Genomic DNA, 27,712 nt, shown 5'->3' on the forward strand with positions numbered 1-27,712 from the left:
GGCCTTGTGTGGATACCCATTTGTTTTACAATGATTGTTTCACAATGGGGGCATTGAACTCCCTTACCCTTGCCCCACTGTGGACTGCACCAGCAAACAATCACAATAATCTCTTGACCTTGCTTTTTGTTGCACTGCCCTAAGGGTAGTCCAAGGAGCATGCACATCTTTCATCTGCCCACTAAACTAAATATATGACCATCTTCAAGTAATGAACCACAAGGATTGGACATCACTATCCCTTCTATCTGCCAATGGCAGCTGGAAAAACTGATTGGCCTTCTAAAACAGCTAAACTTTGTTCTAATATTGAGTCTCTGGTGTGTTCTAATGCTTTAGGATCAAAGTGGTTTATTGTTACAGAGCTAACTTGGAAAAAGAGATTTCCCTTTGAAATTAGAGAAGCAATTTCTTCTGTCACCACCACTGTGCTGATAGAGGTCATGATGCAGGGCTTGAACTCCCAAACCAAACCGCGAGATCATGACCTGACTCGAAGTCGGATGCTCAACCGACAGAAACACCCAGGTGCCCCCAAAACAGTATGTTTAGCTTAACATCACAGAGAGCAGAAGAGGATGTAGGAGAGTCAAATGTACCAAGTTCAGTGACATGAAAGCTAAGTATTAAAATTGAAGTCATATAGTTAAGAATTCAGAAACTGAATTATTTAATACCAAGCGAAATAAAACAAGAGGAACAGAGAGTGGGGTGTTTGAAGCCATGTTTTCAAATGCTAGTTAGCATTTTAAACTATTCCATGGATGTCCTTAGCAATAAGAAAGGGCTGGGCCAGTCCTAAATGGCTTACCTATGTTAGGGAGTAACCTCACGGGACCCCTCTTCTGACTCTTCCTAGCCCTTGCTGGTCCCCATGAAATATTTCTAAAGCATCTGCTCTGATCTGTTTGGGAATTACTCTAGATGTTTCCTGCCCTTGACACTCAAACTTTTCTCTCTGTTGGCAGCTGGTTTTACAATCTTCATTCTTTTCCTTGGATAGAGACTAGCCCTGCAAATTGACCACCTAGATAAGTCTGCTTTCTTTTTTTCCCCTCCAAAAGTGTCTGCATGTGGGGTTAGCTTAATATTTTTTAATCAAGATTTATTTAGTCAAACACATTAGTCTTATACACAGAGTAAATTCAACCCTTGGTATCAGAGATAAATGTTGAGTTCCAATGATCTCCAATTGTGGGACTTCATAGTAAAACCCTTACTCAAATTCATGTTATGGGTGTTTTTCCATGGCAACAAATGAAATAAAAATCTTATACTACCTAGAAATTAAAGAAAAGGAAACAGTTTACTCATGAAATTTACTATAAAGTAAACTACACTTCTAAAACACTATCTTAAGAATTATATTTCTATCCAATTTCCATCTGAGTATGATCACTTGACCGTAGCAGTGGAACCACATGAAAGAAAATTCAAAATTACTTTAGAGGAGAAACAAAAAATTGGCAGTGTTTCTGAATCAACAGAAGAGATTTGTGAGTAGCAATGACACATCTAGACTCCCTAGAAATCAAATTAGGAGGATATAATTTAGTAGCAGGATTCACATTTATATAAATGTACATTTATAAAACACTACCCTAAGATTTAGAATTCTTTCAGACTACCACTAGAGCTATTGTATAATCACTTTGAAAATAGCAATAAAACCAAGGGAGAAAAAGAAATCAAAATTACTGTACCAAGTCCAAGAAGAAAGACAAAAAAAATTCTTTGGTTGTTCTGGATTATTCAAATGGGTTTGTTAACAATAACAAAAACATTAAAACAAAAGCATACTTACAAATAGAATCAAAAGAAAGCAATTTATAAGATTGACATTTAAATCATCTACAAGTATAAAACATTACCCTAAAAATTATAATCCTACCAAGCTTCCAGTGAGCCAAAAGACAGCCTTCATTTTTACTTGGCACTTTTTAAAAAAAATTTTAATGTTTATTTATTTTTGAGAGAGAGAGAGAGAGAGAGAGAGAGAGAGAGAGAGAGAGAGAGAGAATGAGTGGGGGAAGGGCAGAGAGGGAGGGAGACAAAGAAACTCAAGCAGGCTCCAGGCTCTGAGCAGTCAGCACAGAGCCTGATGTGGGGCTCGAACCCACAAACCATCAGATCATGACCTGAGCCTAAGTCGGACGCTTAATTGACTGAGCCACCCAGGTGCCCCTTTACCTGGCACTTTCTTAAAACTGTAGATTCTGGGATCCGTTAGTTACTTTCACAAACTAGTTGCAATAACGCCAGGTTATTGCAAGCAGCTCAGAATAATATGGTATGGCAACCTTGGCCTGGCCTTAATCTGCTTCTCCTGAGGATGGGATCATTCCTGACACGAATGATCCCATCCTCTGTCCGCCCCCCCCCCCGCCTCTCCCCCTCCCCTGTTCTCGCTCTCTCTCTCAAACATAAATAAATGTTAAAAAATTTTAAACATACTGTTTTTGACTCCAACAAGAAAATTCTTTGTTAGGTTCTTCCTGGGGAAGCCTACTTTTTTCTGACTGCCCACTTCCTTACTCAATACCCTTAAATCCAGGTTAAACACTCATTATGTCCTTTATTCTTTTCAGGTTAGGTGGGCTCCTCATGAAATAAACGATCCTGTTATGACTACTGCTTGGATCATTTTCATTCTTGGTTAATTATTATGATTTCTTGATGACAAAGATTGTAGGACTACCATCAACACTTTGCTTCATGGTAGAAAAAACACTACTTCATATTGTATATAACATTTCATCTGATCTCTAAAGAGGAGTAGAGGAGACTTGGTGTCCAACAGCCTCTAGGCTGGGTCCACTACATGATCCATGAGCTGGAACCAAATATTCTTCTCTTTCAGATGATGTCTTCCAAAAGAGCAACCAAAATGAAGTATATCCGGGGATCGTCGATTAGATCTTTTCCAAATGTAACGTATATGTGTATATAAGGTTGTACTCAGTGAATACTTGAAAAATGTGCAAATCGTTCTTCCATACCTGTGCATCAGCTGTATTCTTCACAGCAACAGAGCTCAGTTAAATGCAACTGCAAGTAGGTTACTATAAGGTATTCAAGATAAATTGCTTCTAGTCAGTTTTCCTCTTACTATAAGTGCCTGTTTGATTTTGCCTGTTATTTTTGTTAAAGTTTGTATGTTGCATTTAAAAAAATTTCATATTATATATTTCATATTATATACATTTCATGTTATATATAATATTTCATATTATATATATTTCATGTTATATATAATATTTCATATTAAAAAATGAAGGCTGTCTTTTGGCTCACTGGAAGCTTGGTAGGATTATAATTTTTAGGGTAAGGTTTTATAATTTTAGGTATTTTCCCAATTTATAGAAAACAGGATCTGACACTGCAGTTGGTTGAGATGTCTTTAAAAGCTCTTAATTTCTATCAGTTCTCCCTCCACCCCATTTCTTCCATGTGAGTTATTTCTTGAAGAGACTTCGCTAAGTTGTGGAACTTCCCATATCCTTGTTTGGCTGATGATACCATCGTAGTCTCTTTTCATCTGTTTGTCTGCCATATTTCTTGCCATTTATGTGGTAGTTAGATCTAGGAGTTTGATTAGATGAAGTTTCAATTTTTGTGCAAGAGTATTTCATAGATGCTGTGTACTTCCTATTGCACATGGTATCTGTGTGTCTCACTCTTCGTGATGCTGTTAAGATAAATCAGTGGGTTCAGGTTTTTTGGCTCCATCCAGCCATTTTGTTTCCCACTTACATTCCACCTCATACTTTTTAAATTTTTTATTTGTAAGTAATCTCCATGCCCAGCATGGGGCTCGAACTTACAACCCTGAGATCAGGAGCCACATGTTGCACCCACAGAGCCAGCCAGGCGGCCTCCACCTCATACTTTTAATAGCCATGCTGTTAAGCCATTGTTGCCTTGTCCCCGTGCTTCATTAGGAGTTGTGAAGAGTGAATCTCTAATTCTAACCTTTCTGTTGCATTTATTATCTTTTCAAACTATTTGGGTACCCCGAAATAACAGCAGAATAGAGACTTGATTTTTTCCTCTTATTTACCAGTTTTCCAAATAAAGAGTTAGTTCCTTAGGTGATACAAGGCTAAGCAATGAGGGATTTAAAAAAATATTACTACATATTCATGGATTTCTATAGATATGTTAAGATCAAATCAGTCATTATTCTTTCTTGAGCCCAAACTATTCCATCTTTAGCCAAAGGGTGCCCCTTTCTATTTGCTCTTGGGTTCTTTTGACAAAACCTCAGTAGTATTTGATTGCTACCTTGATTTCTGGCCTAACAAAATGTCACAGGCTCATCTTACACAATCCCTGCCCTGGTTCTGAAATCAGTCATTTCCTAAAAGGGTCTCTGTTCCTCTTCAGGGGGCAATGGCATTTAGATGATCCATTTGGACACTAGGGCTGCTCATAGCCAAGAGATTGCCATTGCTTTTTGGCCTTTTCAGTGGACACAGCCTGCATACATGCATTTTGTAGAAAGAGAAAATTTAATCATGAATTCATACTACCATTGCCAATTTAAATTTTCCATTCTACAACTTATCCCTCACATCATTGATTTTGATACCTGTATCTTTTCATCTCTCACTGAAGACCTTGATTTCCAACAATATCAATTCAATTATTTACTATTTTATTTATACATATATATAATACAAATACACACAATAGCATGTAAATAACAATACCAGTATTATTAGTAACAAATAGTGTTATTAAATGCAGCTTGATTTCTTGGCCATTTTTTTTTATCCTTAAGATGTGTCACACTAAGATTATGTAGTCAAAATAATGAGTTTTAAAGTCAGTTTCTTATATTTCCATGCAGTTATGTCAGTAACTCCTGATATACTTTGATTAATGGCTTTTTTTGTCCTTTTGCAAAATGCTTTGCTATTTTCTTTTAAAAATGTAGCATGTAAACCATTTACATGATTCCAAAGTCAAACTATAAAACACAATATATGAAAATAAGTCTAGCCCTTATTTCCATCTCTTACATCCTGTTCTTCTTATATGCAACCATTTTTATTAGTTGGTGATTTATACTTTCATTGCTTCTTCTTTAAAATGTAAGCAAAGCACACATCTTTCTTCGAAGGAAGGCAGCGTATACAGGGTCCCAGTCTTGCTTTTTTCACTTAAGGTATCCTGGAGTTTGGTGGCCTTCCACAGAGATGGTCTTCATTCTTTTGTAAAGCTTCACAGAACTGCATTGTGTGGATATACCGTGGTTTATTCAGCCAGTCTTCTGTGGATAGACACGTGAGCTCAACAAACGTTTCCTGCATGGCTAAATTGTGCCAGGCACTGGGGATAAAGACATGGTCTCTGGCCTCAGGAAACTCAGTGTGAAGAGGGGGAGGTCTCTGCAATACAGGTACTTTGCTCACAAGGGAGGGAGATCTTGGATCCACTTAGCACAAGCAGTGGGTAGAACAGGGAAAAGAGGCTGACACACAGGAGGGACACAGTAAGTCTATTGACTGGCATCTTGCTCCCACACGGGCCTTAATATGGGAGAATCCCCTTGGGATGAACTAGTTTTTGTCAATGTTTGAAATTACTTAGAAAATCATGAGAGCCACCAATTGGTCGGAGAAGACAAGGCCAAATGAAAAACGCAAAGAGGAAGGTTCCTAACCACAAAATTCCCTCAAAAGAGGAAACGTAAATTAATACATAAGCTGTGGTTTAACAATTAAAAGCTACTGCCTGTAGAGAATGTAACACTCCCCAGAGCTTGCTCTAACCCTAACTAACCCTAACCCTATATGACACATATATATAACTTCTTTATTTTTCATAACAATCCTAACAAATAGGGGCTATCATTTCTCACATTTTACCGTTAAAGAAATTAAGGCACAGAGAGGTTACTGGACTTTTTCTCCAAGGTCACACAGCGAGCGAACAAGGAAGGGAGCAAGGAAGACATCGCAGATAGGACACCCGCAGATAGTGCCCTCTCCCAGGTGGGACCAAAGTCCTCTAAGTCTCTCCGGATCCGAACCACTCCCAGGGGAGGAGAACCTCCCTCCCTCCGTCGCTGCAAACATACACCCCACGATCGGAAAACCCCACAGGGTTTTCTCTGGATTCTCTGGGGTGGGGGTGAGGGAGCAGGAATCCCAAAGGCAGGCGGCGACCTTCTGGGTGCGTGGCGGAGGCGCGGGGCTGCTAGCCGAGGCTCCCCCTCCGAGAAGCAGCCAAGCCTGCTCTCCGACCCCTTCCGGTGTGCGACGCCCATTTCTCCGCGCTGCCGCTCCCGCCTTGGCACCAATCAAGTCTGCTTCCCGGGCTCCTACGATGCGGGGGAAACTACCGGAAGTCACGAACAAACTCCCGAGGACAGCCAGGCACCGTTAACCGCCGCTGGGGAAGCCCAGGTCACCTGGGCACAATTCTACCCTCTGGGAACCCGCAGCTAGGGGACAAGCAGTGCCGACCCAACATGACACGGCGAGACAGGACACGTTCTCACACTGGGCCATGGTTGTCCAACCCGCCCCGGCTGTCTAAACCGAACCAATGACGGCTAGGTGGTTGTGGGCCCCCAGCTCGAACCCGCAGATTGTCGAGGCCCGCTGGCTCGCTCCCGGCGCCGCCTGCCGCCCAGACCCAGTACTGCGCGCGGCCACACCGCAGCACAGGGCGCTCACACTCGAGAGGCGCCGCCTGCCGCCCAGAGCCCAGTACTGCGCGTGGCCACACCGCAGCGCAGGGGGCTCACACTCGAGAGCCGGCCCCCGGCGCGACCGCGCCGTCCGAACCACTCGTCTTGCTGGAAGGCCCGCCGCGCCGGGGTGGGGGTGGTCAGACTTCAGAAGTCCATCCTCGCCGGACACTGGCAACTGACTCCCCGCAACCCACGGGTAGCCATTTAAAAACGCCGGCTCCCGGGTACTAACACCTCGTATGGAACTAGAAAGCTAGTGCTCGAATCCAACTGGAAAATCAGCGTAACAACCTACAAACAGAACACCGACGGATATAAAGGACACTAACTTTTTGTATCATTGGAAGAGTAAAAGGATCCTCCCAAGTTCACGTCAGACGGGTAATGTGCCAGCGTCGTAACAAGGTTTAAGGGTGGCACATGTCACACAACGGCGTGAACACCCAATCATCACGCTTATGAACTACAAAAGGATCGGGACGCGCTTCCTGTTAAGGAGTCCCGAGGATGTCCCACTGACTTTTCAGAAAGGGTGACATACATAGTACTTATACACTTAGTCTCAACCGTAAAATCCTGTACACTTTTCAGACATTATCGATGTTCTTCTTTTGTTCCTACTTTATTAAATGAAAACAGAAACAAAACTAGCAAGAGGATCTATCTATGCAAATTTTTCGCCCAAACACCACCTTTTCTGGAACCTGAGTCTCTGTTGCTTTACGACAGTAGGTCGTGAAATGACGAAGTGTTGCCTCAATATCAGCGGAAGCTAGCTTTGTGCTTTGCGGCAGCGAGGATAGCTAGGTCCGGATCCTGATGGGCACAGGGCATGCGGGAAGGTCTGGAGGTGCCCGTGGAGGTGTTCTGCTCATACCTTAGGGGATTATTTCTTAAACTCTTAGGGTTTTGTTTTTGTTTTTAATCATCCGTTGGGAGTCTGAGATTCTCTTACTCCCAGAGAGGCTCCTTTCCCTTTCCCGCACCTTTTCCTCTACAGACTTTACTTTTATTATGCTGGTTAGACTCTTGGTCCTCCGTCCCCCGGACGTCTTGCCGTCTTATTTGGCTTTAGTTGTTTTCTTCGGGAGAATTCCAGCATCCGAGTGATCTTTCTCTAGCAGACCCCCCCCCCAACCTTGCCTCCATCTTGGTTCTCTGAGGGGAGACCAGCTCATCACTGCCAAAGTCCGAGAAATGGAGCATGACCGCTCTCGGGAATCCCCATCGCGGGAAGGCACTTCCTTGCCGGGAGAGTGGCCTTCCTCGGCCCTCGGACAGTCCTTCTCCCAGATTTTGCACCGCCTTACCAGCCAGGAGTCCCGACGGGGCAAGGGCAAAAGTGCAGCAGTTCAGGACCTCGGTGCTCTCATAGAAGCCACAGAACGCGATCAGTTTTTTGAGGGGAGTGGCACATCGCTCCACGGAATGCCCGAAGTGCTGGGGCAGGTGGCAAAAGCCCTGGAGAAGTATGCAGCCCCACCCAAGGAGCAGGAAGGTAGAGGTCATGGTTACTCTGAAGTGGCCGAGAAAGCGGCAGCAGTTGGCTTAGTATTTCTTAAACTCTTGGGGAAATTTGAGGCGGCCAAGAATTCCTTGGTTTGCCCTAAGTGGAAGACAGGCCTACGTGACTTGGCAGGACCCATCTATATTTTTGCGGTCACACACAGCTTGGAGCAACCATGGACCAGCCCAAGATCCCATGACGTTGCTGGAGAGGTGCTCGCCTTACTCCTTCAAGTTACTGAGTGTGGTTCTGTGGCAGGATTTCTGCACGGAGAAAATGAAGATGAGAAAGGGAGATTTATTTTAATAATGGAGCTTCTTAAAGCCGATTTGAATAAGTGAGTATTCTTGTTGAGAGAGCTACTTACTTGAGCTTCAGCCTAACGTTTTAGAATGTTAGATAGAGCTCAAAGAAACTTGAGTTTCTTCATCAGTAAGATAAAGGTGTTGTAATAGGAGATTTCTTAAGGCCCAGAAAGGTTGTGATTTGCTATAAATGACATTAGACATTGGCAAATTCTACATTAGAGCCCAGGTCTTCAGACTCCCCATTTTCTAGTGCTCTTTGCCATCCTCCTGACAACTGCCCTTGGCATTGGAAGTTCTGTCCAAATTATTTATACTGAACTTTCTTCAGTTAGGTGAGAATGGGATTTGGAGAGGATTTAAACTTAAGTGGTTTGAATTTAAACTCGGGGATCTTGAAACTCATCAACAGTTATTAGATAAGGATGGTTATTAGATATGGAAGCAGTGTTTGGGATGAAAAACACCCTATAGATTGCTGTTAGCTAAAGTATTTTCTGTCAGTTCTGCCTGCTATTTTGTTAGTATTTGTAACACCAGAGTGATGAGAGAAAAAATGTGTACATAACTCTCACTTACCAGGAACTTGGAGTTCAAAGGCTTGGTTTGGAGGTAGTCTGGTACTTTTTATTGCTTCTGAGTAGAACCAGGTCAGAGGGCTTCTCTGAACCTGTTTCATTTTTTTGTAATATAAAGACAATATTATCTATTACAGAGTTATTTTGAAGGTTAGTTGAGTAAAGTGTGTAAACCCACTTTATAAGTTGTAAATTGCTGTTCAAATATTGACTCATTTACTCCCTTACAATAATTATAGTGATGCTTGAAGACATTTCCTTTACTTCTCTCCCGTGTCAGCACGACTCCTCTGTAACCACCCACAGATTCTTTACAAGCTGTTGGTTATAAATGGATCCTTCTCATTGGATTAGCTTTAGACCCAGAGCCCTGGGTGATTATTAAATGTATTTAGTGTAAGTTTTTTTGATTTGGTATGCGTAACATCAAGAGATATCTTATGGGGTATGTATTTTTTTCAAGGGCAAGATAATGCTTTATTTAGCTTGAAGAGTTTAATTTTTTTTTTTTTTTTTTTTTTTTTTTTTTGCTAGCTAACACTGTATCACTTTACTTCCTGTGGTTTCACATTTCCATATAGAGAATCCTGGAAGAATAACCCTGCCACAAAACATGTTTTCTCATGGACGCTGCAGCAGGTCTCTCGACCCTGGCTGAACCAACATCTGGAGAGGATACTTCCCCCATCGCTGCTCATCTCGGATGACTATCAAACAGAGAACAAAATACTGGGTGTCCACTGCCTCCGTCACATCGTGCTTAATGTGGTGAGCGACCTCTGCACTTTGTCATCTGTGTTGATGGGACAGACTGAGTCATGATATCACTATTCTTGCCTTTTCATATTTCCTATTAACTTTCCATTAATGCCGTTATGTGAAAAAAAATCACTTCTTTATATTTTCCTTCTGCCAGCCTAGTAGATTGTGTCTCGTAGGTAATATGTGGAAGACCCCTGGGCCATGCTCACGCGTGTCAAAATGAATAACCAGACCTTGAGTAATTAACAGTTGACTTTCAAGGAGCAAAAGAATCGGAAACTGAAAGGGATTACACCCAAATGCGCAAGCTGTTACTCAAGGAAACTTTTTTTTTTTTTCCCCTCTTAAGTATGTGTTGTGGAGCTTTTAAAAAAGTATACACAGAAGTAGAGGGTGCTGTTCTGGGCCCAGCACCCTTCCGCTGCACCAGTTTGCCGAGAGTGCTATTACGAATCCTTTGGTGTAATAGACCCTACGTACCCGTAATTCAAGTTCGAAAATCATCCATGGTTTGGCACCGTTGGGAAGCTTTTAACGGGGTAATTTGCTTGCAGCCAGCTGCTGATTTGCTCCAGTATAACAGAGCCCAGGTCCTGTACCACGCCCTTTTCAACCACCTGTACACACCGGAGTACTGCCTCATCCAGGTAACCGTACGATTTGTTTATTGGCTGTGAGTCTCAGTTCTCAAATTCGAGTAGAAGGTGGCATTGTGCGAATAAGAATAGTTGAGCCCTTTTCCTCTCTTGGAAAATGAGGATGATAACTAAGTCAGGGCCAACTTGAAAATAAAGAGGTAGCAAATGACTCGTGAAAATGTCTCAATACTGAGCAGGCATCCACATTGCTGAGTCTCCACAGAAAAGCCAGTGTTTTATCTTCATGTGGGTCAATTACACATTATTTGAGGGTGGCTTTATGTGTGAAAAGTTCTGTTTTACTAATCTTTTTTTTTTTTTTTTTAATTTTTTTTCAACGTTTTTTGTTTATTTTTTTTGGGACAGAGAGAAACAGAGCATGAACGGGGGAGGGGCAGAGAGAGAGGGAGACACGGCATCGGAAACAGGCTCCAGGCTCCGAGCCATCAGCCCAGAGCCTGATGCGGGGCTCGAACTCAGACTGCAAGATCATGACCTGGCTGAAGTCGGACGCTTAACCGACTGCGCCACCCAGGCGCCCCCTGTTTTACTAATCTTAAGTGTTCTTCTCTGCTCCTCTCTATGAACTCACAGTTGAAACTCTAACTTGTAGGTTAGATGTTCCAGTGCCATTCTTTCATCCAATACACATTAAATACCTACTGTGTGCTAGTAACCACTGTCTGTTCCAAGAATGAATGAATCAAATCAATGAATCTTAAAGCCTTTCTGGCTTTAAGAAACCCTTTGAGGGGCGCCTGGGTGGCTCAGTCGGTTGAGCGACCGACTTCGGCTCAGGTCACGATCTCGCGGTCTGTGAGTTCAAGCCCCGCGTCGGGCTCTGTGCTGACAGCTCAGAGCCTGGAGCCTGCTTCCGATTCTGTGTCTCCCTCCCTTTCTGCCCCTCCCCCACTCACGCTCTGCCTTTCTCTCTGTCAAAAATAAATAAACATTAAAAAAATTAAAAAGAAACCCTTTGGAAAGACACGTAAATAAATGAGTATTTTTACATGTCTACAGTGCAGAGTGATAAATCTATTAAAAGACATTTGTATAAAGGGCAGCACATGTCCAGCAAAAGGCAGTTAACCAGGTTTGGTGGTGTTGGGATGGTTTTAGGATTTGGGAAGGAGGTGATATTTGATGGATGAATAGAACTTTCTTAGGATGGGAGAACATTCTGAAGACAGAGAAAAGAAGTTATATAAAATCAGAGGTGGAAATAACCTTTTTTGTGCCTGCCCTCCCTTCCCTTGTCCCCCTGCCACCTTTCATTTTAAATATTAATTTAGGTATTAAATTGAGGATCTAGGTACTAAGAGCCAAAAAGTTTAGGGCTCTTTAGATGGTGGTTTAAAAACAAAACAAAACTCATAGAAAAACCAAAAATCTCAGGAGAGCTAGAAGGGACTGCCTTAACACTGCAACTTCAGATAGGGTAGGTCAAACTGGACACAGATGAGGACCATCTTAGATTCTGTTCAGGAGTGGTTTTACTGTAAGTACGTATAACTACTGCTTAAGCTTATTTAATGGCAATGGACTTAGACTCCTAAAATTTGGGTTAAAGTCTGGGGCGCCTGGGTGGCTCAGTCAGTTGAGCGTCCAGCTCTTGATTTCGGCTCAGGTCATGATCTCACAGTTTGGGATTCTCTCTTGCTCTCTCTCTAACCCTCCCCTCCTCAGGCTCTCTCAAAATAAATAAATAAACATGAAAAAAAAAATTAATTTGGGTTAGTCCCAGGTGTGCTCATGAAGTCCCATTTCATAGCTTAGCAAAGAACAGTCTTGAGTAGATGTTAACTTGTTTGGAGATAACGTAAAACAAATTTGAAAATATAAAGTAAGGGGTGCCTGGGTGGCTCAGTTGGTTAAGTGTCCAACTTGGCTCAGCTCGTGATCTTAGTTCATGAGTTCAAGCCCCACATCAGGCTCTGTGCCAACAGCTCAGAGCCTGCAGCCTGCTTCAGATTCTGTCTCTTTCCCTCTGCGCCTCCCCTGCTTAAGACTCTCTCAAAAATATACACTAAAAAAAAAAAAAAAGAATATAAAGTAACATACACTTGGGGTGCCTGGGTGGCTCAGTCAGTTAAACATCTGACTTTTGATTTTGGCTCAGGTCATGATTTCACGATTTGGGAGTTCCAAGCCCATGTTGGGCTCTGCACTGATAGCACAGAGCCTGCTTGGGATTCTGCCCCTCTCTCTCTGCCCTCCCCCACTCATGCGCTCTCTCAAAAAAAAAAACATTAAAAATAATATACACTTCCAGTGTTTTTACTAGTATCTTTCAGAATTCTATAACGTGGACCCCACGGACAGATTAATAAGGGTGCTAGATGAGTCAGTGAATGCAAATGAACGAACGCTTCTTTTCTGTTACTTCCTCCTAGGCTGTGCTCTCGTGTCTGCTGGACTTATTCCCCGTCCTGGAGAAAGGCCTGCACTGGAAGGGAGGTGGGGCTCGACCCACCACACACTGTGACGAGGTGCTGCAGTTGATCCTGACCCACATGGAGCCAGAGCACCGCCTTCTCTTACGCAGGACCTATGCAAGAAACCTGCCAGTGTTTGTGAAGAGGCGAGTGCCCGGCTGCTGGTCTGGCCGCACCCCTCAAGTTCATCTCTGTGGTGCCACATCTTCTCTTCCCTTTTCAGGTTGGGGATCCTAACTGTCCGGCACTTGAAGAGGCTGGAGCGAGTCATCATCGGCTACCTGGAGGTTTACGATGGGCCAGAGGAGGAGGCTAGACTGAAGACACTGGAAACCTTAAAACTTCTCATGCAGTACACTTGGCCCAGGTAAAACAGCCAAGCAGGCAGGTGGGCCAAGAGGGACAAAACTCAGCCAGTTTTCACTTCAGAACTTGCCCAGGTATACTTTCAGTACAAAGTATTAAGGACAGGCCTGTTTTTACATTGCTATTGAATTTTGAACTGAAGTTGCATTGAAAAGATAAAATACACCCATCGTTACTTCAGGTGTATATCCCTCAATTTATAATGCATATTAGAATTTCAGAGTCCACTTAGAAGTGCTGTAATAGACATGCTTAACTTTGTTCACCCTAAGGTTTTTGAAATCTAATTGAGAACAGAGAACTTCATAGCTCATTACTGAACATGTGTGGAGCAGTGACCAGGAGAATACTGAGAATATCACTGCTTAGAAAGCATTCCACCTCTGGCTTGAGGTGGTGTCAGGAACAATAAAGTGGAAGGGAAACATGTTAAGTCAGCAAAACACTTTCTTGCATCAACAAAGTTTAATTCAGCTGGAGTCCAGTGCTCTAACATCTGTATCTGTTCTGAACCACAGTACTCTCATTTCCTTAGGATGTACTCAACCTTTTCCCTTAGTTACATCTGGAACTGGACTGCCTTGGTTTACTTAGTCTTTCTCCTCCACTGAACTGTAACACCACTACTTTGGTATATTGAGTATATGAAAGTTTAACCAGTACCTGGTTTTTAAATACACAAATATTTGAAGAATGAATAGACTAAAATAGACTGAATAGATGGATGAAAGAAATTGAATCCAGTTAACATTGGCAGGCCTTTAAAGAGCAGAGACTAAGCTTCCAAGTCGGGATTGGCAAGCCCAAGTAGGAAGGTGAGAAAATCAGTGCCCTGTATGGCACGAGGGGGGGCTGGGGAGTGGGAAACAGCAGGTTTTATGTTGACGATAGGTGGAGGACTAAGCAGCAAACAGTATAGGAAATCATTAAGTACTTACTAGATCAAGGGATGTAAACTTTTATTCTCCCAGTCACATTTCTGTCCAGAGATATGGTTTACTGTGCATATTTTTGCACTACAAGTTCCATTATTGTTCAGCTTCCATTAAGGCTTTTAAGGTTTTTTTGTTGTTTTTTCTATTGTAAGAAAAACTACATACAGTTTGCCATTTAAAATGGATTCAGTGGCATTAAGTACCTTCACGATTTTGTACAACCATCACCACTGTCCTTTTCCAGAACTTTTTTTCATCAAAATAAAAACTTTCAAAAATGCTAAGTTGAAGTTAAATGGGCTGGGCTTAACTGAGGGTAAAAGCTAGGATCTGGAATTAAATAACAGAAAATTCTAATTACAGTTAGGTCCCAGAAGCCAAGCATATTTCACTTCGTTTTAAGTTTCCAGGCCTATGACTGTATAAGTTAAAGGACTGTGGGCCATCTCCTGTTCTCTGGCCCAAAGTAAAAGCCCCTGGTAAGAGGAGATCCCACTTCTCACTTTCCAGGTGGGGCGATTTCCTTACAGTAGAACCAAGCTTCTGGCTTGGCAGGCCAGAGTATGTGTATTGGAGCCATGCTGCAGAAAAAAAGGGCTCAAAATGAGTTCAGAAATCTGGCGTCTGGTCTCTAGTTCTGCTTCCAGCTCCCTGGTCTCCTAAGTCATTTAACTTCAGTTCCTTCATTTAGGAAATAAGGGCTTTACAACTTAGATGGCCTTGGAAGTCTCAGTTTTAATATCCTGATTTTAGAGTATGAATGTAACTTTTTTCTTCCTGATTCCAGAGTTTCCTGTAGACGTGTGGTCTTATTGAAGGCTCTCTTGAAACTGATCTGTGATGTAGCAAGGGATCCAAACCTTACACCTGAGCCTGTTAAGAGCGCCTTGTTAGAAGAGGCCACAGATTGCCTGATTCTCCTGGACCACTGTTGTCAAGGACAAGTGAAGGTAAGAGTCTGCAACCTGGTCCTTAGGAAGCTCCTATGATTGATTATAATTTACTGTTCACATGCCTGACCAAGTCTGTAAATGAACATGCATGGTTCAGGTTTTCACCTGGGAGCCCTCTAACCTTCAATAAAGGCGGATTAACTTATTCAGCTTTTAAAGCTATTCAGAGGTATTTAGGCCAAAAGGCAAGAGGCTCAGGAGATGTCTCTGGGGTGAGGATAGACAATGGGCAAAAGACTAAGAGTTCTTAAAATTTAAGTTCTGTTATATCTGATTTTTTTTTTAAGGATGAAATAATGAGCTATAAGCCACCAAGAAGTAATAATATAGAGTAATTCAGATCCCAGAAATGTTTCCAGTTTTTCCAGGGCACCTGTATTTTTATTTATCCTTACTTTTCCACATGGGAATTCTTTAGTTTCACATGCCACAAAAGTTAACTTGTCATAGCCAAAGCATATAATGGCTGTGTGTATATTTACATATATTTATAAACTATTGCCTCATTTCTTATCCCACTTAGAAATCTTCAGGTTATAAAGCAGCATGAAAAAAATGCATATCCTAACAATATTTATAGAGTATTGTTTGTTGTGTTATCAGTTTATTCAAATTACTTCGTATTGGCTCTTTAATCTCTGGCAGTTTTCAAGTCCTGGATCCAACCTAATTTGCATCGGCTGGGATCAGTCTGCTGCTTCCTGAGCCAGCAGGACATCTGCCTACATGCCAACACAGCTTTTAAAATTACACCTGTTCCATGAACTGTTCCCTAGTCTCATCCATTCTTTCTTTCTTTGAACATGGTACCGAGAAACAAGAACCGAGGTAAAAGGAACAGAAGTATCAATTAAAAAGAAAAAGCCTGTTTGGTTTCATATTTCAGGGTCTCCTGGTCAAAATTCTCCAAAGCTGTGAAGACAGCAAGGTGGTGAACTGTATCAGAAAAGTCCAGCAGGTTTCTGAAGGCACGCCCTACGATGGAACTTAAGATTTGTCTTACTTTCCTAAACAGGAAGACTTTTCTTCTTGTTCCAACTGTATACATGGAATCATTTAAGAAAAAAGGTATTTTTACACTCAACAGTGTAACTTAGTTCTTTTTCCTTCTTTTATTCCCACAGAAGTAGGGAAAGGAGAACAAGAAAAAACTGAAATCTGAACATTTCTAAATAAAGTTGAGGGGGGGGTGGGGGAGAAGGATACCAAGGAAAACAGGTGGGTAGCATTTGAAATTTAGAAATATTTACACCCACAGATTCATCTGTTAAGCTTCTTGGGCTCAAGCTGTTACTTCAAAACATATGCCAACACTATAAAAATACTCTGTTCACAACTTAAGGCTTTCTCCACTCCCAGATTTCCTTGCCCCACAGAAGCAGCATAAATATCAAAGACACAAATATTGTGTGAAATACTGTATGAAAGAGCAAAACCTGGAGGTATATACATGGTTAAGGTAAAAGAAAGGAGGATACTGAAAATGTTCAGTCCTGTTGCAGATGTCTGAAGGGAAGTCATGTGGTTTTGGCCTTGGCCACAGGCTCTGTCTCCTGCTCATACTCTATCTCTACGTAGGCTCGTTTCCTCCGCAAAGGTCCTTTCAAGGGTGTTTTGCCTTTATGTGTGGCATCAAGGGCCTTTTCTTCTTCCTCACTGGAGGATTTATCATCCTGATCTTCATCACTACTGGCATCCAGCTTATCCATATCCTGATATGGAGAAAGGAAAAAAAGAGAGAAAATGCTAGATGCATCTCCCAAACTCCTTTCATCGTCCTCTCAGTTTAGAACTAGGCAATTTATCTGCCTCTGTGTGTGTTCAGAAACGTTCTGTTCTCTGAAGGTCATAGGTCAATTTTTTGCCCATAAATCTCACCTCAAAATCACTTATGTCACTCTCATCCACCTCATCATCTTCCACAAACTCTCTCTTTCCCACATCCTAAAACAAAAACATAACTGTTAAGTTGAAAATACAGAATGAAAATTCAGCTCACACATCTAATTCTATTCTTTGATAAGTGCAACAGTAACAAACAGAATCATAGTCTACTTACTTAGTCCCAACCAAAATCTAATTATTTCCAAGTTTAATACTTCTGAATTAAAACATTTTAGGGATATCAATTCTCATGCCTAATACAAATCATTAGATCATTTTAATTTGCTAAAAAAAAAAAGTACATTAGAAAGGCTTTACAAACACTTAAATCTATTAATTTCAAATATCAAAAATCTATTAATTTCAAATCTCAAAAAAGGGTCACTACTAGGAAAAGTACACCTATGTGCCTGTGATTAGCAATTACCTGCTAAATCTGGCCTTTTTCTAAAAGACTATCACTCAAGTACCTCCCCTATATTAATAGTGAAATTAAATCCTGTATAAATTTCAGGTTCCTGAATGGTATATTCTGTCAGCTGATGAGGATTCTTCATTTGTCCCCCTGCAGGAAAAATCTCAGAATGCCAATAAATAAGATTAAAATCCAACGTGTTAATAGTTTGTTGACTGAACTAAAATTAATCTCATGATAGAAAAAAAAGGACCAAATAATTATTTTTGGGTAGGGGAGTGAAAATGCTGTTCTGTCACTCAAGTACATATAAAGAGATCTAGGTCTACAGGTTACTGCTTTAGGAAGCACAAACGAACAAACAAGGCTTACTTCTTCATCATCTTTTTCCTCAGCATCTGAAGAGTCACTCTCTGCCTCCTGCTGTTCCAGGGCCTTGTCGAAGGCATGAATGGGGAAGTTGTAGATGTCGCCATACTGAAGAACATAAATACAGACTGGCTTTAACAACATCTGGATTTTACACTTGAAGTCCACTGTCCGATGACATACTGTTTTCTCCTCAGTGATTAAATGAGAATACTTAATGTGATGGATAATAATTTTTCTATATTAATTTCAAGCCTAGAGCCAACAGTGTCTTTACAAGCCCATTTCTGACATTTAAGTAATCAGTGGTTAATACCAAACACTATAAACTTAGTAGTTTATAAAACCAGTGGGTTGGAACAAATGTAAATTTGCTGATAGGAAATAATACGGGAAAAATAAGTTCTATCCATTTTGTCTCATAAATGACACTAATTTTTAAGAAGATTTAACTCCTTTTAAAGAACCTTAGACTAGGGTAATATGCAGGAGGATCAGAACTGCATGCCTTTTCTTATCTAGAGCTCTGAAACCATTGCGTCAGGAACAGGAGTTCACAGTATGGTGCAAAGGGAAAGGTCTCTTTGCTGGATGGAACATCAAGGGTAACCAGGGCACCTTTCGTGTTCATGTTCACAAACTAAGACGGGGAAGCCAAGGCCTGTATATTTGTTCTATTCCAGGAACAAAATCAAGGTGAATATCTTTCTAGCATCTTTGAAAGTAAAACACACTTCCCACTATTTCCTAGCATGATGTTACTGTCTAAAAGTGAAATTTATATCCCAAACTTCCTAGCTTTCTCACCGTATCTTGTTTCAGTCGCTCCAGCAATTCCTTTTCAATGGCATTGTCCAGCTGAGCAGCTATTAATGCCTTTTCCTGTAACAGAAAAATTTGAGTAAACCCATTTACTTCCTTAGTATTCATATTTCAGCCTGTAGAAGTAGAAAAAAAAAAAAAGAAAAAATTTTATTTCAAAAAAAAAAAATCACTTTTTTCCCCTCTTGCATTAAAAAAAAATCAAATCACTTTTTTCCCCTCTTGCATTAAAAAAAAAATCACATACCACGATCAAGTGGGATTTATTCCCAGGATGCAAGAGTGGTTCCACATTCACAAAATAACATGATACATACGTATCATTAGGAGAAACGATAAAAACCATATTATCATTTCAATAGATGCAGAAAAAGCATTTGACAAAGTACAGCAACCATTCGTGATAAAAACCCTCTGCAAACTAGGTCTAGAGAAAACATATCTCAACATAATAAAGGCCTTATTTGAAAAACACACAGCCAACATCATCATCAATGGGGAAAAACAGCTTTTCCCGTAAGGTCAGAACAAGGCAAGGATGTCCACTCTCACCACTTTTATTCAATATAGTACTAGAAGTCCTAGCCACAGCCATCAGACAACAGAAAGAAATAAAAGGCAACCAAATTGGTAAGGAAGAAGTAAAATTCTCATTATATGCAAATGACATGACACTATATATAGAAAACCCTGAAGGCTCCACCAAAATACTAGAACTGATCAATGAATTCGGTAAAGTCACAGGATACAAAATCAATGTACAGAAATCTGTTGCATTCCTATACACTAACAATGAAGCGGCAGAAAGTAAAATTAAGAAAACAATCTCATTTACAATTACATCAAAAATGATAAAATATCTAGGAATAAACTTAACCAAAGAGATGAAAGACCTGTATTCTGAAAACTATAAAACACTGATAAAAGAAATTCAAGATGATGCAAAAAAACAGGAAAGACTCATGGGGCTGGAAGAGCAAATCTTGTTAAAATGTCCATACACCAAAGCAATCTACACATTTAATGCAATTTCTATCAAAATACCAATAGCATTTTTCACAGAACTAGAACAAATAGTAAAACCACAGAAGACCCTGAACAAGCAAAGCAATGTTGAACAAGAAAAAACTGAAGGTATCACAATTCCAGATTTCAAGTTATATTACCAAGCAGTAGTAATTAAAACAGTATGGTACTGGCATAAAAATAGACACATAAGGGGAGCCTGGGTGGGTCAGTCGGTTAAGCGTCCGACTTCGACTCAGGTCACGATCTCGCAGTCCGTGAGTTCGAGCCCTGCGTCGGGCTCTGGGCTGATGGCTCAGAGCCTGGAGCCTGTTTCCGATTCTGTGTCTCCCTCTCTCTCTGCCCCTCCCCCGTTCATGCTCTGTCTCTCTCTGTCTCAAAAATAAACGTTAAAAAAAAAATTAAAAAAAAAATAAAAACATAAATCAGTGGAATAAAACAGAAAACCCAGAAAAAAGTTTACAATTATACCATCAATTAATCTTTGACAAAGGAGAATTAAAATATTCAACAGGAAAAAGTCTCTTCAATAACACTGTTGGGAAAACCGGAGAGCCACAGGCAAAAGAATGAAATTGGACCCCTTCCTTTCACCATACACACAAAAATAAACTCAAAATGGATTAAAGACCTAAATATGAGACCCAAACCATAAAAATCCTTGAAGAGAGAACAGGTGGTAATCTCTGACATTGGCCATAGCAACATTTTTCTAGATATGTCTCCTGAGGCAAGACAAATACATGCAAAAATAAATTATTGAGATATTAAAATATTTCTGCGAAAATAAAAACAGCGAAGGAAACAACAAAACTAAAATGCAACCTACTCAATGGCAGAAAATATCTGCAAATGACATATCTGATAAAGGGTTAGTATGTAAAGAACTGATACTACTCAATACCCAAAAACAATCCAATTTAAAAATGGGCAGGGGCACCTGGATGGCTCAGTTGGTTCCGTGTCCAACTTCAGCTCAGGTCATGATCTCATGGTTCGTGGGTTTGAGCCCAGCATTGGGCTCTGCACTGGCAGTGCGGAGCCCCCTCGGGATTCTCTCTCTCTCTCCCTCTGCCCCTCCCCCCAACTTGCATGCGAGCACACACACACACACTCGCTCTCTCTCTCTCAAAATAAACTTTAAAAAAAAAAAAAATGGGCAGAAGACACGAACAGACATTTCATCAAAGATACCAGCTGGCCAAAAGACACGTGAAAAGATGCTCAACATCACTCATCAGGGAAATGCAAATCAAAACCACAATGAGGTATCACCTCACACCTGTCAGAATGGCTAAAATCAAAAACACAAGAAACATCAAGTGTTGGTGAGGATGTGGAGAAAAAGAAACCCTTTTGCACTGTCAGTGGGAATGCAAACTGGTGTAGCTGTTGTAGGAAACAGTATGGGAGAGCCCTCAAAAAGTTAAAAACGAAACTACACTACAATGCAGGCAATGCACTACTGGGTATTTACCCCAAAAAACGAAAACACTAATTCAAAGGGTTACACACACCCTTCTGTTTATGCCAGCATTATTTACAATAGCCAAAATATGGGAGCAGCCCAAGTGTACGTCGATTGATGAATGGATAAAGAGAAAGTGGTATTTAAGAAACAAAACAAACAAGGAAAAAAAAAAAGACAAACAGATCCTTAACTATACAAAACTGATGGTTACCAGAGGGGAGGTGGGTTGGGGAGAATGGGGGAAAGAGGGAATGGGAATTAGAGTACATTTACCATGGAAAAAAAAAGAAAAAAGAATGCTCAAACCCTGCTTTGAGTAGTATGCAATGTGTAAGATTAACAACATACCAAAATTCTGATTTCTCTCTCTTTTAATGTTTGCTTTTGAGAGAGAGAGAGACAGAATGTGAGCAGGGGAGGGGCAGAGAGGGAGACACAGAACCTGAAGTGGGCTCCAGGCTCCAAGCTGTCAGCACAGAGCCTGATGCAGGGCTCGAACTCACAGACCTCAAGATTATGACCAGAGCCAAAGTTGGACACTTACCTGACTGAGCCACCCAGGTGTCCCCCAAAATTCTGATTTCTAAAATACTTAACTTCAAGAATCTCAGACAAGGTACTTCTTGTTCTCCATTAAATAGATCTCCAAGAACCCTTATTTTAACCTGCCCTGAAAATCATAATCTTAAAATACAAATATCCAATATCTTATGCAACTAATACTGTTATCTATTAGCGAACCATTACCCAAGGCCCAAACAGTTCACAGGAAATGGTGACTGAATCTTTCTCATGATCCCTACCTATAGAGTCCTACCCTCAATGAGATACAGAAGCTATGAATACAAGAAGGGTAAGTTACCTCTCTTCTTTTTTCCCTCCGCTCCACCTTCTTACTCAAGGGAACAAGCTTCCTCCTATGGAAAATAAAACACATTATCAGAAAACCCAAGGGCATGTTTTGTGTGTTCCTTTAAAAAAATGAGAAAATAGGGGCGCCTGGGTGGCGCAGTCGGTTAAGCGTCCGACTTCAGCCAGGTCACGATCTCGCGGCCCGTGAGTTCGAGCCCCGCGTCGGGCTCTGGGCTGATGGCTCAGAGCCTGGAGCCTGTTTCCGATTCTGTGTCTCCCTCTCTCTCTGCCCCTCCCCTGTTCATGCTCTGTCTCTCTCTGTCCCCCCAAAAATAAATAAACGTTGAAAAAAAAAAAAAATTAAAAAAAAAAATGAGAAAATAGGAATGGAGTTGATTTTGTAGGGCTCAGCTCAATATAGCTAACATTATATACCTGTAATTCCCTAAGTAGTTAATACTACAAGTCACACATTTTTACACATATTTTTATGCTTATTTTACTTTTTGTTTTCTTTGAGCATTCTGAGACTTCTGAGGGCACTCACCATGCTTCATGATTAATGCTTCAGTTAACTAAAATAATTTTCTGTAGGGATGCTTGGGTGGCTCAGTCGGGTAAGTGTCTCACTTTGACTCGGGTCACAATCTCCCGTGAGTTCAAGCCCCGCATGGGGCTCACTACTGTCAGTGCAGGGCCTGCTCCGGGTCTTCTGTCCCCCGCCCCTCTCTCTGCTCCCCCTCTCGACCCCCAACTCTCACATGCTCTCTCTCAAAAACAAACATAAAAAAACTGTCTGTAGAAGACTGTCGCCTTTAGCTTTCTCTGCAGGTCACAACGAAAAAGTATTAGGACCTAGCACTCATTAGTAAGATATCCAATTAATTCCATGGATTTCATATCACTTTTTAAAATTAATTTTCGGTGAACCCAGAGTAAAGTTCTGACATTCTTATTTATCCCCATTTTTTAGGTCATTGTTAAATCCCTAATTTTATGATTGTGTCAAGGAGTTATACAATTTCCTGAAGCTGATTTTCAGACAGGGAGGAGATCATCAAGTTCTACTATATTGTTTTTTATTTTTGTTTATTTTACGTTTATTTTTATTTATTTTGAGAGAGAGAGCGCAAGCGAACACGTATGTGCGAGCAGGGGAAAGACAGAGAGGGAGAAAGAGAGAATCCCAAGCAGACTCTGCCCTGTCAGCAGCAGCCCGACATGGGGCTTGATCCCACAAACCGAGAGATCATGACCAGAGCGGAAATCAAGATTCGGATGCTTAACCAACTGAACTACCCAGGTGCCCCCCCGACCCCCACACTGTTTTTTAAAAAGATCAAAGGGCACAACTTTAATCAGAGGTAAACTTTCTTCGTAGCATATCATACAAGGTTACCTGATATTGAATTTAGTAAGAACCATTACTGGACATTTAAGAGTCTCTCCATAAAATGATCCAAGGAAAGACAGACTTAAAAAAAATACACATAATAGATGAATGATCTAAATACTCACTGTCGCTTTAATGTAAGTTTTCTAATTCGAATTAGGTACTGGGTGATCTTGGTGAATCTCTGCTTACACTTGTGTCGAATGAAACGGGGCCAGTAAATTAGATTTTCATCTATTTGCTCCAGTGCTCTCTCATAGTTTTTATGAAGCCGGACCTATAAACAGAAAAAGAAAGCTTGAAGAGTGAGGGTAAATGATTAGGTGGGCCTTCACTGCTATGATACCCAGGGGCCTAATGAGGTTGGCTTCAAAAGTTTAATGTAGCTATGGTCAAGGAAGAGAGAAAAGCACGTGGCAGTTTTGTTATTGATCAAGGGTCACTGTCATTTTATGTCCTAAGTCTTACCCGTTCCCAGAGCCGCCTAGGAAAAGCTGCTCGTTCTATAACCTTCATATACAAGTAGCACTGTCCTGCAAGGTAAAGTAAATACCGTTAATATTACAGAGAGACGAAAGAATATCCTTTTAAAAGCTGTTGGCTAGTTCTCATGGAAGTTCAAACTAAAGAGTTACCTTTCTCTTCTTTGATAGTGGCATACTGACTGTTTGCCAGGGGACAAGACGACCGATTACACAGTCCAGTCAGGCTGTATTCATTTCTGCAAAAACTCTGAGTCTTGGTTCTAGAATGAGAGGGAAAGAGCAAAAATTCTAAGAGGGGTTAACAAGAGGACAGCTGAAGGAATCTTTGCGCAAGTTGCAAATCTAGACTCACCTTATTTTGAAGGAACAAAATTGCTTGTTTCCAAGTGTGTCCCAGATAACCTGCAAGACAAGGTAAGAACACATTTCAATTGCTCTGACCCAACAGGTGGGAGTATTAACCCAGGAAAACACAGTGCCCTGGTTTACTTAGGAGGTCTCAAAGGAGTCTTTGAGGAATGAGAGGAGGAAGACAGCTTTGTAAAACAGTTTGATTTGTGGGGGCACCAGAGTGGTTCAGTTGGTTAAGCACTGGACTCTGGATTCCACCTGCTCAGGTCATGTTCTCACGGTTTGTGAGTTCAAGCCTCGAGACAGGCTGTGCTGACGTCACAGAGCTTGCTTGGGATTCTCTCTCAGTGTCACCCTCCTCTACTCCTGCTCTTTCTCTCAAAATAAATAAATATTTTTAAAATGTCTGATTTGTTTTCTTTTTATGCAGATTCTTGTAGGGAAAAAAAATACAAATTATCAGTAACCACAACCCCTTCACCCACAGATAAAACTTCATTAGAATTTTGTAAATATTTTCGATTTTTTTCTATATATGCATTCCAGCAACAGTATGCCTATATGTATATTTTTAACAACAATGAGATACTAATTTTGTGACTTTCTTAATATGTTCATTACCCATTGTAAAAGGCTGCACAGAACTAGATTGTTGGATATATGTACCATAATTTCATCTCATCTGGGCAAAGAAAATCATCTACTGCTATCCTCTATTAACTAATGTGTTCTTTATTCATTCAGCATTGATGGTATACTTAATTTATGTAAGGCACTGACAATCCTAAAACCTGACACACAGGAGGCACTCAAGTATTTGTTGAATGAAGCAAGGTAGTGTCCTTAAACAGTTTTACCTCTCTACTTAGGGAGAAAGAAATGTAAACAAAGCATCACAAAGCACTAGTCTAAGTGCCACAAAACAAGTTTGTAAGAGCCTTTAAGTGGGCTGCCCTGAGGAACTGGGAAAGGCTTTAAAGCAGCTAAAATAGTTAAAGCCTAATACATAAAGAAATGTAAACAAACAACAACATTTTTGGAATTTTATAGGATGTGTGTTTGGCAGGCGATGATAGGAAACAGGTAGGAGGAAATGAAACTGGGAAAGTAGGAGTTCATTCTAGCTTGTGGCTTTATTTATTATTATTTTTTTTAATGTTTATTTATTTTTGAAGGAGAGAGAGACAGAGTGTGAGTGGGGAGGGGCAGAGAGAGAGGGAGACACAGAATCCGAAGAAGGCTCCATGCTCTGAGCTGTCAGCACAGAGCCCCGACAAGGGGCTCGAACTCACAAACTGTGAGATCATGACCTGAGCTGAAGTCGGACGCTTAACCGACTGAGCCACCCAGACGCCCCAGGCTTGTGGCTTTAAATGTCATCTGTAAGTTGATGACTCCCAAGTTGTCATCTCCTGGTCAGACTTCTCACCTGAGCTACAGACTTGTATACACATTTAACTGCCTACTTGACATCTCCACTTAGAAGCCTGAAAGGCCTCATACACATTAACATGTCCACACCCCTTAAAAGAATACTGTGTTCCTTCCCCATCTCCATAAATAAAACCACCAATGAACTATTCGAAATCCTTTGATTTCTCCCTTTTCCTCATCATTGAATCCATCACATAGTCTTTTTTGGTTATACTGATAATACAGATCTCAAATGCATCCACTTCTTTTCATCTCCACCATTACAACCAGGGTTGAAACTATTTTCATCATGCTCTAGTTTCCTTGCTCTTATGCTTTCTCTCCTTGAAAAGACTATCACAAAACTAGACAACTTTTCACAAAAGTCAGATGTCATTTCCCATTAAAAGCCCTAAAAGACACTACATGATCTTGTCCTGCAAACATATCTAACTTCATTATCTCTCTCTCTTCCCTGGATTCCTATAGCACAGGTCACATCAATATTCTTTAATACAGTCCTTCTCTCTTATATCCAGACCTTTGTATTGTACTGTTCCTACTGCCCAGATATTTTGCTTTTCCCTCAGCCCCTCAGTGATGGTTCATTCTCATCTTTTAGATCTCAGCTCAAATGTCTTTTATTCAGACAAAACCTTCCCACAACAGCTTTGTCTGAAGTGGTCTCTCCTAATTACTCTCTCCTTCATCAACTTTGGTCTTCTTTTCACAGTATTATTACACAGTACAAGGGTTTTAAATATGTTCACTTGTTTACCATCTGTCTCCTCCACCAGAGTGCTCCAGAAAAGCAGAGGTCTTTTGTCTGGCTTATTAAAAACTAAATCTCCAGTAATTACGACACTGCCTGGCACACAGCGCTTCTGTATTTCCCAGGACTAATTAAATGAACCGAGGATGCTTCCAAAAATTATGGCGTGGGCAGACCATGAACAAATGTAAGGAAAATCCTAACACAGGAAAAAAGGATTTTAAAGTAACGTGAACACGGAAAAATGGGATCTGGAAATCTGAGGTCTAAACTTAGCTATACCATCCCCAACCTCACCTCCACCCGCGCCTCCCACGTCCAGAGACACCATGGGCAAAGTCCTTCATTGCTGGGCACCAGGGACTGAATAAGCCAACCCTGTGGACTGGCGCTGTTCTGGCCCCTTCACCCCGCTGAGGCAGCGCTGGAGATCCCGGGTAGACACGTGAGAGCCCCACGCTCGGAAACCGGGGTTCCGGCAGCCTCGGTTCCGGAACGACACGAAGCTAAAGGGCCAGCTAAGTGTTGCTTCTGATCCCCCTAAAGCAGGAGAACCCAGGTGGCAGAGAAACAGGACACTCACATCATCTGACTGCATAGCGTCGGCAGCTCAGCGTGCAAACCCGGCCAGATCTCGGGGGCAACCATGCTTCTTCCGGAGAATCACTTCCGGAAAGCCTAGTCAAACCTATCGCGAGAATTCTGATTTCCACTGCTTGCACAGCGCCCCTTGGCGGTCTAACTTCCGCACGCATCTCCAAGTCCTGCGCCACGTCCGGACAGTCACCGTGCGCCCCCGCTGCCCTGTAGGTCTTGTTCCCGGTCTCACTCTGGGACAGTAAACCCGGCTAGGAGGCCTCTGCCACCCCGCGCAGGAGTCGGTCGAGTCCTGGAGCGCAGAGGCCGAGGTCCATGGGCGCGCCGTGGTCCAAAGTGCGGGTTGTGATTGCCCCTGAGGATTGGCTGTCCCTCGCCGGCCGCCGGGCGTCCTCGGTCTCGGAGTGCGCCCGGGAAAGCGCGGACCGCCTCCCGCCGGACCTTAGCGCCTGGAGGCCGGGGCTGCGTTGTCTTTACTCCTTCTCCACCAGGCTGGGGAGCTCAAACTCTGTCCTTCTTTACCTGACACCCTGGTTCCCGCGCTCACTCCTCCCTCACTTAACCCCGCAGACACTCTTGTTCTCTTGTTTGGTGTGGAATTGGGTCCTGACCTTTGAAATTCATGGATTAGATAATATTTTTTTAAAAAAATCGGAGGACTAACAGCTTTCCCCCGCTTT

General features: G+C 41.6%; 2 protein-coding genes and 1 non-coding gene across 5 annotated transcripts; 1 reads left to right on the forward strand and 2 right to left on the reverse strand.

Moving 5' to 3' along the window:
* Positions 1-7,074: 7,074 nt before the first annotated feature.
* On the reverse strand, positions 7,075-7,178 carry LOC124521474 (small nucleolar RNA U13). The gene has a single exon (XR_006964554.1). It is a non-coding gene; the product is annotated as a small nucleolar RNA U13 (small nucleolar RNA).
* A 328-nt stretch (positions 7,179-7,506) lies between these two features.
* TTI2 (TELO2 interacting protein 2) lies at positions 7,507-18,695 on the forward strand. Of its 3 annotated transcripts, XM_047091551.1 has the most exons (8): positions 7,508-8,547; positions 9,675-9,861; positions 10,410-10,502; positions 12,887-13,074; positions 13,152-13,295; positions 15,017-15,179; positions 16,069-16,250; positions 17,877-18,693. In XM_047091551.1, the coding sequence occupies exons 1-7, from the start codon at positions 7,901-7,903 to the stop codon at positions 16,171-16,173; spliced, it is 1,527 nt and encodes a 508-aa protein (XP_046947507.1). In that variant the 5' UTR covers positions 7,508-7,900; the 3' UTR covers positions 16,174-16,250; positions 17,877-18,693. The 3 variants fall into 3 exon arrangements, with proteins under 3 accessions (XP_046947509.1, XP_046947508.1, XP_046947507.1); XM_047091553.1 differs by lacking the exon at positions 10,410-10,502 and having other exon boundaries at positions 7,507-8,547; positions 17,877-18,695; XM_047091552.1 differs by lacking the exon at positions 17,877-18,693 and having other exon boundaries at positions 7,507-8,547; positions 15,828-16,151.
* MAK16 (MAK16 homolog) lies at positions 16,588-27,097 on the reverse strand. The gene is made up of 10 exons (XM_047091554.1): positions 27,019-27,097; positions 24,252-24,301; positions 24,050-24,159; positions 23,883-23,947; positions 23,540-23,691; positions 22,032-22,086; positions 18,658-18,732; positions 17,854-17,958; positions 17,061-17,126; positions 16,588-16,894 (listed from the first exon to the last, which is right to left on the reverse strand). Exons 1-10 carry the CDS (start codon positions 27,031-27,033, stop codon positions 16,700-16,702), a joined length of 888 nt encoding a protein of 295 aa, XP_046947510.1. The 5' UTR covers positions 27,034-27,097; the 3' UTR covers positions 16,588-16,699.
* Positions 27,098-27,712: the final 615 nt, after the last annotated feature.

Source organism: Lynx rufus, unplaced genomic scaffold, assembly GCF_022079265.1.
Source record: "Lynx rufus isolate CCGP_SWC_20201006 ecotype Redwood Valley unplaced genomic scaffold, mLynRuf1.p SCAF_3, whole genome shotgun sequence".
NCBI lineage: Eukaryota > Metazoa > Chordata > Mammalia > Carnivora > Felidae > Lynx > Lynx rufus.

Excerpts from the sequence above, each read along its gene's own strand:
- MAK16 (XM_047091554.1), bottom strand. Across the intron at positions 23,692-23,882 it reads CTAGGCGGCTCTGGGAACGG|GTCCGGCTTCATAAAAACTA; the intron begins GTAAGACTTAGG and ends TTCTGTTTATAG. Across the intron at positions 17,127-17,853 it reads AGGAAAAAGATGATGAAGAA|GATGTGGGAAAGAGAGAGTT; the intron begins GTAAGCCTTGTT and ends TTTTTGTTTTAG.
- TTI2 (XM_047091551.1), top strand. The coding sequence starts at position 7,901 with ATGGAGCATGACCGCTCTCGGGAATCCCCATCGCGGGAAGGCACTTCC. Across the intron at positions 8,548-9,674 it reads CTTAAAGCCGATTTGAATAA|AGAATCCTGGAAGAATAACC; the intron begins GTGAGTATTCTT and ends ATTTCCATATAG. Across the intron at positions 9,862-10,409 it reads GTCACATCGTGCTTAATGTG|CCAGCTGCTGATTTGCTCCA; the intron begins GTGAGCGACCTC and ends ATTTGCTTGCAG.